This window comes from Dioscorea cayenensis, chromosome 2 (genome assembly GCF_009730915.1).
Source record: "Dioscorea cayenensis subsp. rotundata cultivar TDr96_F1 chromosome 2, TDr96_F1_v2_PseudoChromosome.rev07_lg8_w22 25.fasta, whole genome shotgun sequence".
NCBI classification, from domain to species: Eukaryota; Viridiplantae; Streptophyta; class Magnoliopsida; order Dioscoreales; family Dioscoreaceae; genus Dioscorea; species Dioscorea cayenensis.
The window spans coordinates 17,785,705-17,806,024 of record NC_052472.1 but is presented as its reverse complement, the minus strand read 5'-3'; the positions used below and the strand labels follow the sequence as shown (position 1 = coordinate 17,806,024).

Genomic DNA, 20,320 nt, shown 5'->3' with positions numbered 1-20,320 from the left:
ACTTTGTTTTGGGTCTAGAGCACTAGCTAGTTCATATTAGGATTTGGATGTTTTTGAAAGAAGATGATGATCATAATGATGATGATTATGATGGAATTTGATTGTCATTTTGGGATCAGTAGTTTCTTTTCTCAAGATGAAAGACAGGTATGCACAAATGTTGGTGGAGCAAGTGGGGTAGACTCTATGTATATGAGCGTTGGATTCAGTCACAGACAATTACTATTCACACTATTATTATCCTGTTATCACAAATGATTTGAACTTTCACTGTTTGTGAAGAGTTTTAATGGAGACTCGACTACTGATAAACCATTTGGACATTGGTTTTATGATCATGTAGATTGAAGAGGAGTAATTTATGTTAAAATGGATAGGTAGATTGGAAGCAAATTCTTACTTATGGAAGGTCATATTGGTAATTTTCATCATTTAAAACACATTTTGGACAGACAACAGTCTGACAAAAAGAACAAAATTATGAGGCTTCAATTCAAATCATAGAGACTGCTTTATGGGATTATGCACCATGTTTGACCATTAATAATACCTCAAGGGTATTTTTGTAATTTAGTCTTTTTGATTATGTTAGGTATACCAAATGGTGTAAAATCAAAAAAGGTTATGTTCATTTAAAGTGTTTAAAAAATCCCTTATTATTTTCTCACTTTAAGATAAGCTGGAGATAAAGTCCATGATATTTGTGGTCACAGTGACAAAATATATATATATATATATATGGAAATGTGACCTCCCCCAGATAATAATAATAATAATATTAATTGTATGAAAATGGAAGTTTGGAAGAAATCACATTCTTATGTGGCACTATCAGATAAACACATACATTCCATTTTTGAGTTAGGTCTAATTTTCTAGAAACCAGTCAAATCTTTGTGAGTGAGTAGGTCCATTGTGAATAGTTTTTTTTATATATTTTTTCTTTATTTTTCTTGTCTTATACTTAATAGTTTAACTACATTATTATTTCATCAATGGCACTAATATTATATTAGAAGCAACAATCTATTAGAGATCAATGGAATTTTGATGGAGAAAACAGTTACTATAAGATACTTGATGTGAAGCTTTTTTACCTGTTGTGTGTGAACAACATTATTATTTCGATATCGGCTAGGTACAAAATAAAATTTTCTGTGTTGTAATACTGTAATACTGTAACAGTATTGTTGATTGACAAAGCTTTAAGTGGATCAGTTATAGTTTCTGTAAATCTTCTAAAGCGGTTAAGTTTATATGTAATGGAATTTTATTGTTTTATATGACATCTGATTGAGTTACTAAGTTTATAGAAGGTAGATAAACTATCATAATTTGTGCATTTCTATATTTGCTCGTCTTTTGATAAATCTAATTAATAAAAACTTTGTCGATTATAGTAGATGGGGTTGAACCTTGTTGAGTCTATATTAAACATCAAATTAAATAAACTTAGATATTTTGTTAAAGTGGATAAACTACAAATTCATTGCAAAAAAGAAGGGGCTAAGAACAAAAAGACAACAATAGAACAGAAAAACAAAAAAGACAAAAAAAACAAAAACAAAAACAAAACAAAGGCAGATCACCAGAGGTGCGAAGCCTTAGATGAACAAAAAACAACAAACACAGAAACAAACAAAACAAAACAAGAGGAGAGGGCGATAGTGGACTAGAAAGTTACGGACACGCCATCAAGCAGGTGGCTTGAGGGGGTAGAAGCCTTGGAGCCCGCAAAGACCAGATTATGCTTGATCATGTGTGTGCAGGGACTCCTCAAGTTGTGGATGAGTGGGGTTAGGGACTATAGAAATGCAGACAATGAGCAAGTAAGGTTAAATGCGCTCCCCCCTACACTAACCCAAAAGGACTCAGCCTCTAACAGAGTGAAAGGGAATGGAACTAGGCAATTGATCAAAAGATGGTTTGTTCCTTTCTCAACTGCATTAGACAATGGACGCATGCCGCTGACCAAAAGATGGTTCGTTCCTTTCTCAGTTGCATTACACAATGGACGCATGTGCTAATAAACATTTTGTTACTCACGAAATTTTTATAATCCATCCCCCCCAAACACTAACCCAAAAGGACTCGGCCTCCAACAGAGTGAAAGGGAATGGAACAAGGCAGTTGATCAAAAGATGGTTTGTTCCTTTCTCAGCTGCATTAGACAATGGACACATGCCGCTGACCAAAAGATGGTTCGTTCCTTTCTCAGCTGCATTACACAATGGACGCATGTGCTAATAAACATTTTGTTACTCACGAAATTTTTATAATCCCCCCCAACACTAACCTAAAAGGACTCGGCCTCCAACAGAGTGAAAGGGAATGGAACAAGGCAGTTGATCAAAAGATGGTTTGTTCCTTTCTCAGTTGCATTAGACAATGGACACATGCCGCTGACCAAAAGATGGTTCGTTCATTTCTCAGCTGCATTACACAATGGACGCATGTGCTAATAAACATTTTGTTACTCACGAAATTTTTTTATAATCCCCCCACCACCACCACCACCACCACTAACCCAAAAGGACTCGGCCTCCAAGCAGTGAAAGGGAATGGAACAAGGCAGTTGATCAAAAGATGGTTTGTTCCTTTCTCAACCGCATTAGACAATGGACGCATGCCGCTGACCAAAAGATGGTTCGTTCCTTTCTCAACTGCATTACACAATGGACGCATGTGCTAATAAACATTTTGTTACTCACGAAATTTTTATTTTTTTGTTCTTTTAGAAAAAAAAAACACTTTTAACAAGAACAATATATGATTTTCCAAAATTATGAATTCTTGGTCCATATGCATGACATAAGATTTGGTAAGTAAACTGGGGAATTTTTGGGACTATTACATAATCAAAAGTTTGACATATTCACAGTGGATATCAATCTAATCAAAATCCATTTCACCAACCAAATCATAAAAAATAAAAATTAAATTTAAAAAAAAAGAATTGAATGATGATGAGCATGTTGGTGATAAAGATCATTCTGTTAGTCGGCCTTGTGAGGAACAAGTTATCGCCCTTCCCGCCATGTTTACTACCACCATATCATATATATGCATTACTACTCAACTCCCTCTTCCTTTATGTACTATGAAACATTGAAAAGTGTTTTTTAATCAATTATGGATCATGACTAACAACCCACGCTGCATCAATCTCTTCTCCATTATTATAAATTGTTTTCTTTCTTCTAATTATTACTAATAGTCTCATTCCCGTTAATTCCACAACTCAATATATATATATATATATATGTAATTGAAGTATTTATAAATGAGTTTGTAAGAGTTTGTTCATGTGCGGTCTCCCTCCGTTTTCTTTAGTGCTCCTTTTTTCTTTTACTTGTTATTCATTTCTTGATGTTTTTTCTTTTTGTAACTTTGTTGTCGTTTTTGTTGTTTTCACATCTAGTGGGCATTATTGTCATTTATCAGTTGTCTTTTCTCTATTTTGGTTGTAATTATTTTTGGTTGTATCTCTTTTTAATTTTTTTAATGCAGTGTAATTTATCCATTATATATATTGTTCATGTTATTGATAAAAAGCTCGGAAGGAGATTACAAATTGATAGAAATTTTTTTAAAAATGGTGATTCCTCTGTTTGTGTTTTTCTTTTTTTTAATAATAATCAATATTTTTTTATTAATATATATATATATGAGATAGTAACATATTTTCTAAAAAAAATTTTATTATAAAATAAATAAAAAAATTGTTCTGAAAAAAATGATGTTCACTCAAAATAAAATAAAAAAAAATTGAAATGATATATATATATATATATATATATCAATTTCGTTAGGTTTGAAATAACCTAACAAATGAGTTTTCCTTCTCTATTTTTCTTTTATATAAGTTTATGATCAAATTCATATGATATTCAAGTTTATACCTCAATGGTATATACACTTCAATTTTTATTATATTTTTATTATTGAGTTTTCATTATTTTGAACCCTCACACACTTTATAGACAAATCAATGAATACCAAACTTGATTTTTCTCTTACATATTTATGCATAAAAAAATAAATTAAAAATAAATAAAATCATAAATTCAAGATTCTATTTTTGCTAGGCAAGGAGAATCAATGAACAAGATATACCATCCTTTCAAAGTGGGAGGTTTCAAACTTTTCAATGTCCTAAATGATAACAAGTATATTCCAAAACTCCAAAAAACACAGTGGTGTAGTAGTTGGCCATGAGATTGGAAGAAACTTTTATGTGCTTTGCATGTGGCCTTCAAAGAATCACTTACTACTAGTATTACAAACCAATGCTTTAATTTTCCTTTCTTTGTTTGGACCATCAAAACTTTCTTTGATATTTCCATTCAACAAAGTGCCCTCCAATAATTTTCTCGCATTATATACATATAATTCAATATAAATTTGTTTGCATATATTTGTAAAATTTCAAATATATATAAATAAAGATTGTTGATCCAATTCTAATGGTTTATTAGGTTAGATCCTTGTAAGAAATTAGGGTATAATCTAGTGGCATCTATTATGCAGTGTGATTGAAGGGTCTCGAGTTTGAGCTTTTTAATTCGTAAATACCCATGGTCCTTTGTGAGAGGTCTGTGTGATAAACAATTTTCTTTCCGTCTATGGGCTATATGAGAGGAGAAATTATATAAGTCATCGTAATTAATGTATTTTTTTATCCGTTTATTTCTTCATTAATACCCCTTGTCGCTATGTTTATATATATCAATATGATTGTATGAAATATGCTCAATATGTTTTGCATTTTAGACATCTCTGGTATTGTTATTTATGGAAGCGTGCTTTGGATTTTTATGGTTGACATTTTGCTCACTTTGGTATTCATAATGGTGGCCATATTTTCTTTTCATTTTGGTCCATAGAAGTGACACATCACACACACGACATTATAAGTTAAATAATTGAGTTGATAATGTTATTATTATTTAAAAATTTTCCTATATTTAAGAATATATAATCAATTTTTTATAACCATTTTTCCAAATATTGTTTAATTTTAAAGGCTCGATATTTGATTAATAAATACATTATTTTTTTTAATTTGTGTTTACTTTAATGATCTTCCACTCAAAACTCCCTTTCTAGATAAATTATGATCTTCCTTTTTCTCAATAAAATATAATGAAATAATCTGAAATTTAATACTCCAAATAAAATGCGACAAAGAATTGCATAATTTGTTTTTTGTTTAATAAATAGATAAATTATAAACTTCAAAATGAGGTACATAATTTTTTGAAAAATAATAGATAAATCATAAACTTCATTAAAATGAGCTGCATAATTTTTTAAAAAAATAGATAAATCACAAACTTCATTAAAATAAGCTGTATAATTTTTTAAAAAATAAATAAATAAATCACAAATTTCATTAAAATAAGCTACATAAATCGTAAGCAAAAATAAAAGAGAATTTTTTTAGCCGTATGTACACACATGCATATCTTTGCAATTATCACAAAATATATATATATACTGATAAAAAAATTTATTAAGAACTAATTATTTATAACAACCAAATGATACAATCATTAAGTTTTTTTTTACTTTTGATTAATTAAATAATTGTTTAACATAATCTTTGGATCCTTTTAAATGAGCACTAATATAAAGGTTATAAAGCAATGCCAACCATGTTGCCCAACATACGGCTCTCATGCTCCCACTTGAAAAAGGTTTTTATTTTTTTATTTTTTTTTTTTTTATCTTTAATATAATTTACATATACCACCTCTTTTTAAAATAATTTAATACTTATTTTTATCAATGTTTAATAAAATATTCCTATATTATGAGCTTTACTTGAAAATAATCCTTTGTCGGTCTCTTTTAGCATTAAGAAAATATTCTTGGAAATTTTTTTCTTTTTTTAATTAGTTTAATATTCTTTGTCTTTCTCTTTTTCTTGTTTCAATTTTTTCATGTAATCTTTTTCTTGCTTCAATTTTTTAATCTTTTTCTTATAAATATTTTTTTACATGAGCTATCCATGTTTATAATTTATGCGCAGTTTTTTTTTCATGTATAGATTCAGTTTAACTTACATAAAAAATTATTTGTTGACTTATCATGTATTGTACCCCGGAAAAATCTTTAAAATTAATATAAACCACTCATGGTATGATTTATTTAATCTCTTATACATAATCATATATCAAGATTCATATTTTTATGAAATCACAGATAAAATATAAAGCAGTAAACTAATTATCAAATTAGAAGAAAAGAACCTAAAGTAATTATTTTTTTATTGCAACCTTAAAAATTTTTTTGGATAAAATATATACATATATATATACACACACATTTCATTGGCTTGCGTAAGGTATTTACTATTTATGTCATGCTAAGAAAGTGAGCTTGAAGCTCAGCTTATGCAGAATAAGAGCACATATATATTACAGTTAGTTATAACTTCACGTTTATATATATTTTTGACATGTGGTTTATCCACATTTCGTATTATAAGAAAAACTCACTCTCTCACTTTATGTTTGTTTTTAATGCGTTCATCAAGAGACCCATTATCTTGATTCCTTTAAAATAAAACCTTAAAGATTCTCTTTCTCCATGTGCCTTAAAAACAACCCTAAACAAGAGCATTCATTCTTAAATATAACCAAGCATACAATAATGAGTCAACACAAACTAAAAAAAAAACCCTTAACAGCATCATGCAGTGTTTAAATAAATATAATCAAGATTGAGAGCATTTGATATGATGAGAAAAAAAAAAAGATATAATTATGCAACTCTGAGTTCCATGTGTCCATGTTGTTTGATGCCATTGTGTTCACTATCACACAAGGGTACAAACACAATAGAAAACCCTAGGCCATTAGATCAACCTCTAAACCATTCCAACCCTAAGTAAAGCTCTGGGAGGAGGGAGACAAAGCATCACTGTGTAAACAGTAAACTTATGTACCAAAAGAACACTTCCTTCTCAAGTGGATTCTTCAACTCTCAACAACTAGACAACAAATAATATATATATATATATATAAACAAAATAAATTAATAAAATGAATGCATGGAATGAAAGCCATGGCAGAGTTCAGTGGGTTGTCAGAAGAATGGTGAAAGAAAAGAGTACGTTTGTAACTGCTTTTTCTTTGATAAAAGTTTGTGTGGTTTTTTTTAAGAGCATGCATGTATATTGACCAAAATACCCTTTCTTGTTTAGGGTTGTACACTAATTATAAAAAATAAAAAAAAGGACTAATTTGTATGTAAATACACTCTATGAAAGTGCATAAAATCCTAGTTACATATGTGCCCCATCGGGCAGGCAACAAAACACCAAAATATGTACTTTGTTTATATATGTTTTTTTATTCCAAAGTGGATAGAATTTGTTGCTTGAAATTTTATTTTTTGATTAATTCTTTTTTCCTATTATGTTGTATGCATTAGGTTGTGAGATTTATAGTTATGGGTGCAAATAACTACTTAGATTACAAAAAAAAATGTCAATGTTTCTGGATGAGGTATATATATATACTACACATGTCCTCATATTAAAAATTTATCTACTGGACCTATATTTATCTACTTGACCTATATTTAAACTAAAACTAAACCCAGACACAATTGAACAACTCGTTTGGACCGAATATTATGCTCGGATACTGTTGATTTGTAATGCTCATACACCCATCTATTTCTCTCTCATCTTTTATTCTCTCAATTTTTTAAAAATCTGGGGGCGTTTCTGTGAACATTCCCAGATGATCTGTTCCTCTATATATATACATATAAAAAAAATACGCAATACAGATTTGAGGGGTATAAATGTAACATCCACTTATTTTTCAAGATATATAATTTTTTATTTATATAAAAAAGAAAACCCTAAAGAAGGAAAGTTTTTAGGGTGAAAAATAAAAGCTGGGGGTGATGGTTTGGGTGAGAATATTGATGGTGTGTCTGGAAGAAGGATGGCAGGATGTCCCTAAAAGCAGGAAAAGAGGTTAAGAGATGAGAATGGAGCAAACACAAAGCCAGCCATGAAAAGAAGGAAAGAGTGAACACTCTCTCAGAGTCTCTCAGGTGAAAAAAGTTAGTCTTGGAGTGGGATGTTAGTGCTTCTCATGGTGGATGACTACTTTTAAGTTTTAATTAGGGTTTTGGACTCTTGATTAATTATATGAGAGAACATGTACTACTCACTAATAAAAAGTAGTACTAGTCTTTTGCATTTGCATTAATTAGAGAATACACTTGTGTCTTTGAGCTTTAAATTAATTATGTCATGTTTTAATAATCAATTAGGTATGTGTTTGGTTGTTGGTTGGTGTTGAGTGGGTATCAAGATATATATCTATCTATATATATAATCTATTTTTATAAGTTGTTGGGTTATTTTTCGACTTTAATCACACAATTAAAAAAGTTGTTTGATATGAAAATTTAGTTCTTATTTTTATTAAATGTAGGGAGAATTTGAAATTAATTTAGAGTGAAAATTTATTGGAGAAATATACTATCGTTAGCTAAAGCTTAATTTTGAGTTTATATAACTAACATTTGATTGGAGGTTAATTAGTAGCAAAATTTATGTCTCTTTGTATTAATATTAATGTTTGGTTTTAATTAATTTAATTAATTATAATTAACATAATAATACTTCACTTTCTCACTGTAGCTTCTTTTGGAGTCTAATGCTAGGCCATATTTCATTGTACTTTTTGTATTCCTTTTATGATATGGCCTAGTTTAGTGCAATGAAGACATGTTTTTCTTCTTAATTGGAGAATTAGTATAGCTATAGTACTTAAAAAGAGAATGGACTTGACTTGCTAATTAACCATTCCGGTTGGCATATACATGTGTCTCTTTATATATATATATATATATATATATATTTTTGACAGTTAAGTAATTTCTTGCTGAAAATGGAAATATTTAAACATTTAATTATAACTTAACATGAATTTATTTTATTAAAAATGTATAAACTTATAACAATGTTATATATACGACTGATTTGCTGGATTATACAATCTACTTTTGACAGTGAAAACAAGACTCCTCTTTTTCAGAGACTCAAAGAATGGTTTCAAATAAATCTCTTATATATAAATATATATATAAGAAAGCAACTCATGGAATCTCTGATGTTGTTCAGAGAAATACTTTTGTAGTTCTTTTAGTGAGCATGAAAGAACAGAAAGGTCTTCTTTACAAGGAAAACCAACTGCACTGTCATATGATATTAAATATATTTCAATTAATGTTTATAAGAAACAAGCACAGGGTTCTCATGATTTCACCCACACTTTGGCAGGCAGGTGAATCAGGAGACAAAAGCAGCAACCTTCTATTCACTTTGGAGAAACACAAGGAATTAAAAGTACTCATGTTAGAGAAAAAGAGAGAGTGAACATTTTATTCACATTCTTGTGTTTTACTGCCTTTTCAATCAAATAGATTTATACTTTAATGTAAAATCATTAATCAAATACATACGTACAATTTATTATTACAATTTACTTTTATTAAAAAGTATATTACTATATAATATATATATATATATATATTAGAAGAGATAGTGGAAGAGTGGACAAAGATTGGTTGATGGAGATATGTGGGATGCTTTAGGGGCCATTCGAGGAGTCAAGTGAGAGTGTGAGAGCCCCTCGTGCATGCTTTTCCTATCTATTTCATCATTAATCATTCCTAGTGTTTGCCCCCCACCCTCTTTGATCATCCATACACACTTTTTCACAATATATAATATATATGTATATAAATATATGTATCACAATAACATATTCCTGCATGACTACATTTGATATATATTGTATACTTTATATATATATATATGTGTGTGTGTTTGTGTGTGTGTGTTTCATACTATATGTATATAGATATAGCTATGATCAAGCTTAATATTATTTGAATAACAAAAATCAGAATAGAAATGCATATATATATAGATATATAGAAACCTTAAAACTAGTGAAAATGTTTAATGAATTTATAAGCTCATACAAGTTAGGGCAAAAACACATGCACATGCATGCAGTATCATTCAGTGAAACCCTAACCCTAATCAAGTTGGCAAGCAGTGAAAGCTCTACCACACTGCCGCCATCCATTCATCAAAGTCTGTTTGAAACCTCTTTGGACTTTTCAAGTGGGAGACACCCTCCCTAAAAAGATTCACTCAGTTTATACCTTGATATAACTTCTTCATTTTTATTTTATTTTATTTTTTCATTTTTTAAGAGATACATTGAGTATAATGTGCCCTTGTTTTGAGGGCTCCACCTCCTCTCCTCTTTCCCTCCATATTTAGGACCCCTTCCCCTTCCCCTTCCTTCCCACCACCTTCCTCTCTCTCTATACTCTCTTCTTCATCATCTTCTTCTTCTTCTTCTTCTTCAATTCTTGAAGTAGTGAAATAAGTAAAGAGTTCTAGCTGGTAAGGAAGAACAATGGCAGATAAGCAAATATGTGGGGTGCCAGAGAAGGTGCAACTTCATGGAGCCATGTTAGCCTTACAGTTTGGCTATGCTGGCTTTCATGTTGTCTCAAGGGCAGCCCTAAACATGGGCATAAGCAAGCTTGTCTACCCTGTTTACCGAAACATTATTGCACTCCTTCTCCTCCTCCCTTTCGCCTACTTCTTTGAAAAGTACTAATACACACATCCTAGCTCCTCTTCAACTCTCTTTTTATTATTTTTACTCTCTTTTATTTATCTTGTTTGAACTTTTGATAGGAAGGATCGCCCTGCCATGAATCTCTCCTTCATCATTCAGTTCTTCTTTCTTGCTCTCATTGGGTATATATATATATATATATATATATATATGTTCCTAATTAACATATTCATATTTCTTTTCCATCTTTCAAGTTATATGTTTACTTATTAATCTTCTGTGTTTGTTTCATTTGTTCATGCAAACTAAGTATAACTGCAAATCAAGGTTTCTATCTCCTTGGCCTTGATAACACTTCTCCAACCTTCGCCTCCGCTCTTCAAAACTCTGTCCCTGTCCTTACTTTTCTTATGGCTGCCGCTCTCCGGTGCGCTTCACTTCTCCTACATTTCAAGATATATATATATATATATATATTATGTTCATAAGTAATTAACATGATGTGAGTTTTATTTATAGGATTGAGAAGGTGAAGCTAAACAGAAGAGATGGAATAGCAAAGATTGCAGGGACTTTGGCATGTGTTTGTGGAGCTTCAGTGATCACACTGTACAAAGGCCCTGCCATCTTCTCACCTACAAAGTCTTTGAACCATGAGAAGCCTCCAGCATTGGTTTGGCTTGGAGATGCTAAGCCAAAGAACTGGACTCTAGGGTGTCTATACCTCTTTGGGCACTGTCTTTCTTGGTCTGGTTGGCTTGTTTTACAGGCACCTGTCCTTAAAAAGTACCCTGCCAGGCTCTCAGTTACTTCATACACTTGTTTCTTTGGTGTTCTTCAGTTCCTAGCCATTGCTGCTTTCATGGAAAGAGATCCTAATTCTTGGATCTTTCACTCTGGTGGTGAAGTTTTCACTATCTTATATGCGGTAATATTTCCATATATTTTTAATTAATTAAATATATGTCACTCTTAATATATATATACATATATATATGCACACATGAACATGCATGTGGACAAAATAGACTCTTCTTCAGTTTAAAGGTTAAAAAGTGTGTGTGTGTGTATATATATAGAGAGAGAGAGAGAGTGAGTGATCAAAATTAAAGTTGAACCAAGTGTGAGAACCATGATGGAAAAGAGGACCTTCTTTGTTGTTTTATAAGAAAAATATTGCAAAGAAAAGGTTGCAAAGGAATCAATAAAGGCCCCATCTTTATAATAATTATATTATAAGAAAAGGTATACTTCTTAAGTATGTTAAGAGTCCTAAACACTTTTAATTAACAATGAATTGAATGAGAATATGCAGGGCTTTGTGGCATCAGGTATTGCATTTGCAGTTCAGATATGGTGCATTGATAGGGGTGGTCCTGTCTTTGTGGCTGTTTACCAACCTGTGCAAACACTCACAGTGGCCATCATGGCTTCTTTAACACTTGGAGAAGAGTTCTATCTTGGAGGGTAACTATAATTTATACACTAGTTATTATATTTCGAACCTGTTTTATGTTTATCTAAATACTTAATAATTATAATTAACTTTGCTTAAATCTCATAATTATAACAGGATTATTGGAGCCATACTTGTAGTCATTGGATTATACTTGGTGCTCTATGGAAAGAGTGAAGAGAAAGCCTTTGCTGCAAGAGAAGCTGCTTCCACTATTACTTCTACTCAAGAACATGATGCCATTAGAGCAGCAGCCACTGCTACAGCTTTCAAGACTTCTTTAACTCAACCATTGCTTCCTTCATCAACCTCAGATAATGTTTGATGTGAAGGTCTTTTTCATTGCTCAAATGTTGAGGAGTGAAGGAAATTGAGAGAGAGGGAGGGAGTGTGCTTTATATATATAGGCTAAGTTTTGACATGGTTTTCCCTGCTAGATCACTTGGTTAGATTTGTATGATCATTTGGGGGAACATTAGATGTACTGCTACTCGCTATGGAGTGATCTAGTTTGTGTTACTGCTTTGTTGAGAAACTGCCAATAGATTTGGCTTTGGTTTGCTGTCTCTTTTTAATTAAATATTCTTAGTTTTGTGCTTTTATTGTTGTGTTTGTTTAGCACATAGTCTAATCTGTAACTGGTTTTATTATTGCATCAAAATCATTAGATATGTGTCAAGAGTGACAATGAATTGTGTCATCAATATGCTACATGTGTTAATCCAAGCAAAATAATTTAGCTGGTACAAAATTAAATTACAAAAATGCAACACTTTGTCATTAATTATGGGTTATTACATGACTAATAATTTGTACTTGAAAAAAATCCTTTGTATCTTTTAATCATTTACATATTATCTAGAACATGTTAATTAATTAGAGACAAAGGTGCAATAAGAAGTTAAAGATATGTTAAATGTTTAAAAGTATATTATCAGAAGGATAATTAATATTTCACATATTCATTCACTTAAAGATATTTTTATAATAATGGAATTAAAACTTCATGAAAAATTATATATTTATATATACATGGTAGAAAATAATAAATTAATATTATGTGTTCTAAACAAATGAAGTAGAGGTCACTTTCACTCTTTCCCTCTTCCAATGCAATAATCGTAGCCATTCAACAAGTACTATGTTGCATTGTCCCTAAAGATGGCTAGAAATCATCATCTCACTTGTCTTTTAGCAAACTGTAAATCACTACTATAACAAAGAAAGATCCCCTCACCATATAGGGTAGAGGATAGTAGGGTTATAGGGTTGGGTAACATGCTAATAAACTAGACTTCAATCAAAGGTTTGCATGGCCTACCATTTGATGAAGTTGGGTTCAATAGTGAACTTGCAATTTTGGCTTGTGATTTTACCAGATTTTTTTATTTTTTTTTGACAAACAGAGCAAGAAGCTAAAGGAAAAACAAAAACAAAAGCAAAACAAAATTAAAAGTTAAGATCATGAGCAGCTAGGAGGTCGTCGAGCCAATTTGGGTGGCCCATGATTCAATCTTCCAAAGCTTGTGAGAGCATCAACAACAAAGTTTTCCACCCTCGGAATCGTTTCAATAGAGATGTTGGGGCAACGAGCCAGGGTAGACTTTAAAATCAGGAGCTCCATTTTGACGTGCCAAGCAACGCAGGCGTTGTAGTGCTTCACCAGATGAGCAATCCCCGGGCAATCACAGTATAGACGAGATGGAACCAAGTCATTAGAGAGACAGGTCTAAATTGTGAAGATTACAGTAGCCAATTCAGCTTTGATTGGAGAATCCAAAGTCTATGCATGTTAGCTTGCAAGGCAGCAATAATCTTGTTCATTGTTGGGATTGTACAAAGGAGTACAGTAAAAGTGAGACTTAGTGCTGGCACGCAAAAATATATTTTACAATTAATAAAATAATAAAATATTGATTTTTATTTCTTTGCCATCACTGAAAAATATTGAAGGTCATATCTACATTCATGTCTTCAGAGAACCGAAAGGTAGTGTTCAAGTACAGATCGACCTCAGTGTATTATGAACCCTTAGGCTTCTTTTTTGCTTGTTTTTGCCGAAATGATTCTCCCCCGTTACTACTGGACTGTCCTATCTCCTCATTTGTAACCTGTGGAATTACATGGACATAATAAGAGCAATAGCTCTCATACAATTCAAAAAGTTGTGACTTAACATTAACCACAATTACACTAACATCTATAAAGAAGTCCGACTCCAATGCATACCATTGGGTCTCTAACTCACTCATGGCTCATGATTGGGAATCCTGACCTCCATTGAACACTAAGAACTTATAATAAGCTTCTAAATATGCAGATAAACTTTCTAATTTCTGTCTAGAATCCAAAACAAATGCAACTAAAGCAATAGTAGTTATATTTCTATAATAGCTCAACCACTTAGCCTTCATGTCCATAAGGCCCATAATTAATTGAGTATCTAATCTAAACTTCCACAATTATTCAGTAACATCAATAGCACCACATAAGAATAAATGTGCAGTGGAAAAATAAACTTGCGAAAATAAATTTATACATGTATTAAACACAATGTAAATCCATAACTCTAGTAATAATATTCCATTGATATTCAAATAAACTAGAACCAAGCAAAGCTTCATTAACAAAAGCAGTCAACAATGTTTTATAAGAAAATGTCGCATTAAGAAGTCGATAAGTAGAGTTCCATCTAGTCTTAACATCTTTTGGGAACTTTTTGCCTTTCATGTTGTTTGCTCTATAATAACGAGACCATTATTTCATGAGGGTCGTGTTCCTTCCTATATATGATACCACATATCCCTAATTGGTCCTACAAATTGGTTTAGGGACTCTAGCCTGATTTGCACACATAGGTTCAATACATGACAAGCACATCTAATATGAAAATATTTGCCCCCCCATTAGGTCTCAAATATTCTTCTAAAGGTATAATTGAGGCAGTATTAGCAGAAGCATTATCAAACGAAAATTGAAAAAATCTTAAAGTTAAGCCATATTCTTCGATGATTTCACGGATCATTCTGTAAATGTTATCAGTAGTATGGGCCTCATTGAATACCCTAAAAGCAATGACTCGCTTTTGGATATTCCACGAGTCATCAATCCAATGTGCCGCAAAAACAATAAAAGAATTTCATGGAATACATCAGTCCATATATCACAACATAAATTAATAGAAGAAGTACAAGTGCGAAAATACTCACAGAGTTGTTCTTTACCGTGTTTATAACATTTGAAAATTGTTCTTTGAATAGTCCTCTTTAAAACCTTTTTGTATGCCGGTTGTAATGTCTCATTGATGCATTCTTGCACTTGGCATCGCTCAGCAAAGTTAAATGGTAAGTGCTCCAATAAAATTGTCTCCGTGATTTTATCCTTATATCTTGGTTGAGAAAATGTAAATAAAGAAGAGTGAGAATCCGTGCCTTCATCTATGGCAAATCGGATTTGAGATTGTGTCCGAGAATGTCCTAATTTGTCGGGATGTTTTTTTCCATATATCTAGTAAATGTGGCATACTCTCCTCCCTTACTATGCTTAAATTCATAATTAAAATAATTACATTTAGCATGGGTTACAATACCATCATTATTATATATTTTTGTAAAATGCACTTTAAAAAGTCGGATTTAGGGGTAAATTCTTTTGTTGGATTTGTTCCTCCGGTCTCTGAAGGTAAAGTAGACGGTGTCAGCTCTTCGACAGGACTTTCATATTCTTGCCATTCATTGCTTTATTGGGTAGGTAACGAGGCCAAACCAACGACACTCTTTCCCTTCGAGCTTCCACCACGTGATGCCATTTTTTTTTCTAAAGTTGATAAAAAAAAAATTGAATCAAAAATAAAATAATAGGTAAATAAAATAATTAGAAATTTAAAATAACAATTATTACAAAATTACATAATTTGCCAAAAATAACAAACATAATAAAATAATACACATTGTGAATCATTATAAGAAAAATTAAATAACAAAATGAAATAATTAAAAAAAAAATTCTAAATACTATGCTTTCTTTTGATATTGACCTCCTGTTTTTAATTTTTGTGAGTATGTGGTTCCTTTTCATGACTACCAAAGTTTGGTGTGAAGCCTATGAAAATTATCAAATAAATTATTCAATACAAAATTATTAAAATTACACCTTCAAAAAGAATTTTGAAAAATAATAAACTTACTGTGGGCTCCTTTCTTTCCACCCGGCCTTTGATTTTGGTGTCAAACCGGTTAAAAAAGCATGGATCACAAATCAATTTTTTTATGACTTCAAGTGATTATGGGTTCATGACTTCCATTAGGGGCAAGCCCGTTAATGTTAATTACCCTGGACATTGTCGCAGAACCTCCGATTAAGAAATAAGTGTGAATAATGAAACAAGTTGTGACAATCAATTTCATATATTTTGATAAATATGAATTCATATATTTCATTCGAAATACAAGAAATTTGAAATCATCTTGACTTATGGGACTTGTATCCGAACTTGTGTCTTGGACATTTTGCATAGTGGATTTGATTTACATCTTGAATTTGACTTGAATTTTAAGTTATGACTTCTCCATGTTGATGAACCATAGACTTGATTTTGACTTTTCATAAGCTTCGGCTTTTATACTTGTGAAGCTCCCTTCTTGACTTGTGAAACTCTTTGAGTCTTTGACCTCTGATGTTTAGAGACTACTGAGTTCAATTGTCAATTTATATATATAAATTCTTTGTAATATTGACTTGTGAACCTCTTTGGGTCTTCGAGTTTTGATGTCCTGAGACCACTAAGTTCAATTGTCGATTTTTTTTTTATAGATTTTTAAATATTGACTTATGAAACTCTTTGTGTCTTTGATTTCTGATGTCTTGAGACCGTTGAGCTCAATTGTCGATTTTTATAGAATTTTAAATATTGACTTGTGAAACTCTTTGGGTCTTTGACTTTCGATGTCTTGAGATCACTGAGCTCAATTGTCAATTTTTTATAGATTTTCAAATATTGACTCTTTTCATATCTTGAGTCCTAGCTTGGCTGCTTTGGCTTTGGATTTTATACATCCATATATATATATTTTTTGTCGCATCACATATATACTTGAACATAACTTGTTGCATATGCCTCGTCGCCATATTGCATGCCTGATCGCCATCTTGAGATAAATATCTCATTATCAAACATTTTGATCAAGGGTCCAGATTTCATTATCAAGCCACATAGTTTAAGTTCGAGGCAACTGAAGCAAGGTGATCTGAAGAATAAATGGACGGCTGGGATTTGATCATCATCAGGTTTTCTTCTTAGTTTGAGGCAGAACGGCCTAAGAGGTTGAATGGATTCAGTGCAGACGCATGCTATAGTCACTAAATTTATGTGTCGTTTTGGGTACCAGGGTTTGTGAATGATATAAAAAAGACAACTAGCTTTATTTCAGTTGCGTTGAAAATTTTCTTTGTTCCTTTGAAAATTTTCTTGATGAACTTGTTCTTTATGATCTCAATCCTCTAAATAGTGATTATCAAATCTTTCCTTGGTTGCTGAAACAAGCTTATTCCTCTCGAGCAACTTCTCAGCACTTCCCATAATTATTATAGTTCTTTCATGCCATTGATAGAAAGGTGGAACGTGCATGCTTGCATGCATATAATAAATTTCATTTTTTAACATGCCCATGTATATCTCTTCATAGTGGGCCGTATGCATGCTTTATATTTGCACCTGTGAATGCTTCTCAAAATTTTTTTTATTTTTTATATATATTTTTTTATTTTTTTTATTTTTTTGCTTCTCATTTTTTTATCATGCATGCTTCTCATTTTTTTATTTTTTTATTTTTTATCCATCTTCTCATTTTTTTTTATGTCATGCATGCCCCTCCTATTCTTCTCATTATTTCATTCATTTTTATATTTATTATTTTTTTCATGTCATGCACATATGCATGCTTCTCATTTCATTTTTTTTAATATTTTTTTATTTTATTTATGCATGCTTTTCAATTTTGTTTATCAAGCAGGTATTTAATTTTTTAGTGGGCCCAGGCCCTTTTATGACACCATAGCATGCTTCTTAAATTTTTATCTCATGCATGCATATAATGAATTTTTTATATTATGCATGTATGCATGCATATAATGAATCCTCCTTATTTATTTATTTATTTATTTATTTAATTTCGTGCATTTTGCATATGTGCATGCATATAATGATTTTTTACAAAATTATTGGACATCAGTCTTGTGACATGACTTCCATTATGTTTAGTTTGAATTCGTTTATTAGTACTTAAAACAAGAACACATCAGGCTCTCATTCAAATGTTCAGCATGCACAATTTTCATATGTAAAGTAGCACTTAAAAAAAAATTCCAACAATACTGAATGGTCACAAAAGTTTGTATTTTTTATGAGACATTAGAGGCCACCAACTTTGCATGGTAATTGATAAATGATAGTTAGACCCTGCCTGCATGCCTCCCGGGTTTAATAGAATGTCTTCTTTGTAATGTCGATTACCGGCAAAAAGGGCGTTGTGAGATATTTCGAAAAAAAATATTAGAATTGTTGCATCATTCGGTTCTGAGTTTCTCCGGCGTGAACGAGACTTGAAGTTTGGCATATTTATCGGCGGTGACAGATAAAGATTGTATCGTAACAGGGAAACCAGGGCCCATCGTGCTGCTTAATGTGAAGTTCTTCGCATACGTACCCTGTATATTTGGAAGTCTTCTTCAGGCCAACAGGTTTTGCCAGCAAAAGAGCATTCACAAAAGCTCCAATATTTTTCCATAAGGCCTCATCTGAGAAGTTAACCTTCCCAAGCCCAGCATGCGACTACTCTTGGCTTCTTTTACTGTAATAGAAACTTAACATTACTGATCACAGAACCTAGTTTGGGATTTGGCATTAAACCACGAGGACCAAGAATCCTAGCTATCTTGGAAAGGCGAGGCATGATCATATATAGGCGTTGCTATGCACTTATCAAAATTAATCTTGCCACCTCTATTTTTTTTATTTCCTCAATGAGTTCATCACTACCAAGTACCAACTATGTCAGCACCTGCAGCTTTCGCTTCCTCCGCTGCAGCACCTTCAGCAAATACAACAACCCTGACAGTCTTCCTAGAGCCATGAGGAAGAGTTAGAGCACCCCATATCATCTGATCTCCTCGATGCGGATCCACACCAGGGTTCACATGGGTTTCAACAGTTTCAAGGAAATTATGATTTTTTTTTTTATACTTGTACTAGCCTTTAATTCTTTGATGGCCTCTCCGAGATTCATTGGTAGCTTCTGCGGCCTCCTCTCCTGCTTGATGATCAGAGTCAGAAACGGGATAACCTCTTCCGCTTGAACCCTAAAATAACTCTTCACCAACTCATTGCTCTTAACCTCCCTAGCTTTTCTCTTCAGCGCATCATCCCCACCCTCCGTAGCCTCTGAAGTTCTGTCCTCCGGTAGTGGCGCCACCTTCGTAGGGTACGATACAGGGGAGATCGTCGACGCATCCTTCACGAACTGAGCATCCGCACGGGTCCATGGCTGCGGTACCGGTTGCTCCGAGGAGAAATTTGGTACCATAGTCAAGTTATAACTCTCAGACCCATTCATCGTAGCAACTTTATAAAGCCCAACACTACAAAGACGCAGATCGTAGCATGTCGAAAATACTTTTCTTCCCTTCTAAAAGTTTCAGCCCCTCTCTTCCATTTCCCATTCATACTTGTTGGAAACCCCGCCATGTCCTTCTCCTCTTCTTGCTTTTAATGATTAAAGATAGGTAAGTAATTCTTGTTTCCATTACTTTTCATTTTATGCTCTTGTTGATAACCTTAGTATAAACTTAGGGTTTTGTGTTCTTCTTGTTTTCCCTCTTATTTTCCCTAGATTAATGGAAGTAGAGAGGATGAGAAGAGAATATGGCAAGGTGAGTGGAGCTAACCGAATCATTCTTGATTTATTTTGGTTCTTGTAAATTATTTTGCATGTTTGGGTGTTGTTTTGGCATGATGTTGATTGGAACTTGGCATGGTTTTGCTTAAAAATATCATACTTGTTGTTAATTGGGTCCATGACAGATGTAAGGTCTTGGGGAGTTCTATTTTTGGTGAATTATGCAAGTGTAGATTAGTGTGTAAAGAAATCATATTATTGAGTTATGCTAGAGTCCATGGAATGGAATTTGGGTGATCTATAAGGTGTTTGACTAATTGCCTCCTAGTGTTGAATAC

At 32.2% G+C, this 20,320-nt stretch overlaps 1 protein-coding gene and 1 pseudogene across 1 annotated transcript; one reads left to right on the top strand and one right to left on the bottom strand.

The window, feature by feature from the left end:
• The first annotated feature begins 10,349 nt into the window (after positions 1–10,349).
• Positions 10,350–12,690, top strand: LOC120280193 (protein WALLS ARE THIN 1-like). Its single transcript, XM_039286963.1, has 6 exons — positions 10,350–10,666; positions 10,754–10,816; positions 10,945–11,061; positions 11,154–11,562; positions 11,950–12,101; positions 12,208–12,690. Exons 1-6 carry the CDS (start codon positions 10,467–10,469, stop codon positions 12,413–12,415), a joined length of 1,149 nt encoding a protein of 382 aa, XP_039142897.1. The 5' UTR covers positions 10,350–10,466; the 3' UTR covers positions 12,416–12,690.
• Positions 12,691–18,654: 5,964 nt separating this feature from the next.
• Positions 18,655–19,700, bottom strand: LOC120273568 (annotated as a pseudogene).
• Positions 19,701–20,320: the final 620 nt, after the last annotated feature.

What these genes read in the sequence shown, in the direction of transcription:
- LOC120280193 (XM_039286963.1), top strand. Translation starts at nt 10,467, where the DNA reads ATGGCAGATAAGCAAATATGTGGGGTGCCAGAGAAGGTGCAACTTCAT. An exon ending in TTTTCACTATCTTATATGCG is followed by an intron (nt 11,563 to 11,949) that starts GTAATATTTCCA and finishes GAGAATATGCAG; the next exon opens with GGCTTTGTGGCATCAGGTAT. An exon ending in GAAGAGTTCTATCTTGGAGG is followed by an intron (nt 12,102 to 12,207) that starts GTAACTATAATT and finishes TAATTATAACAG; the next exon opens with GATTATTGGAGCCATACTTG.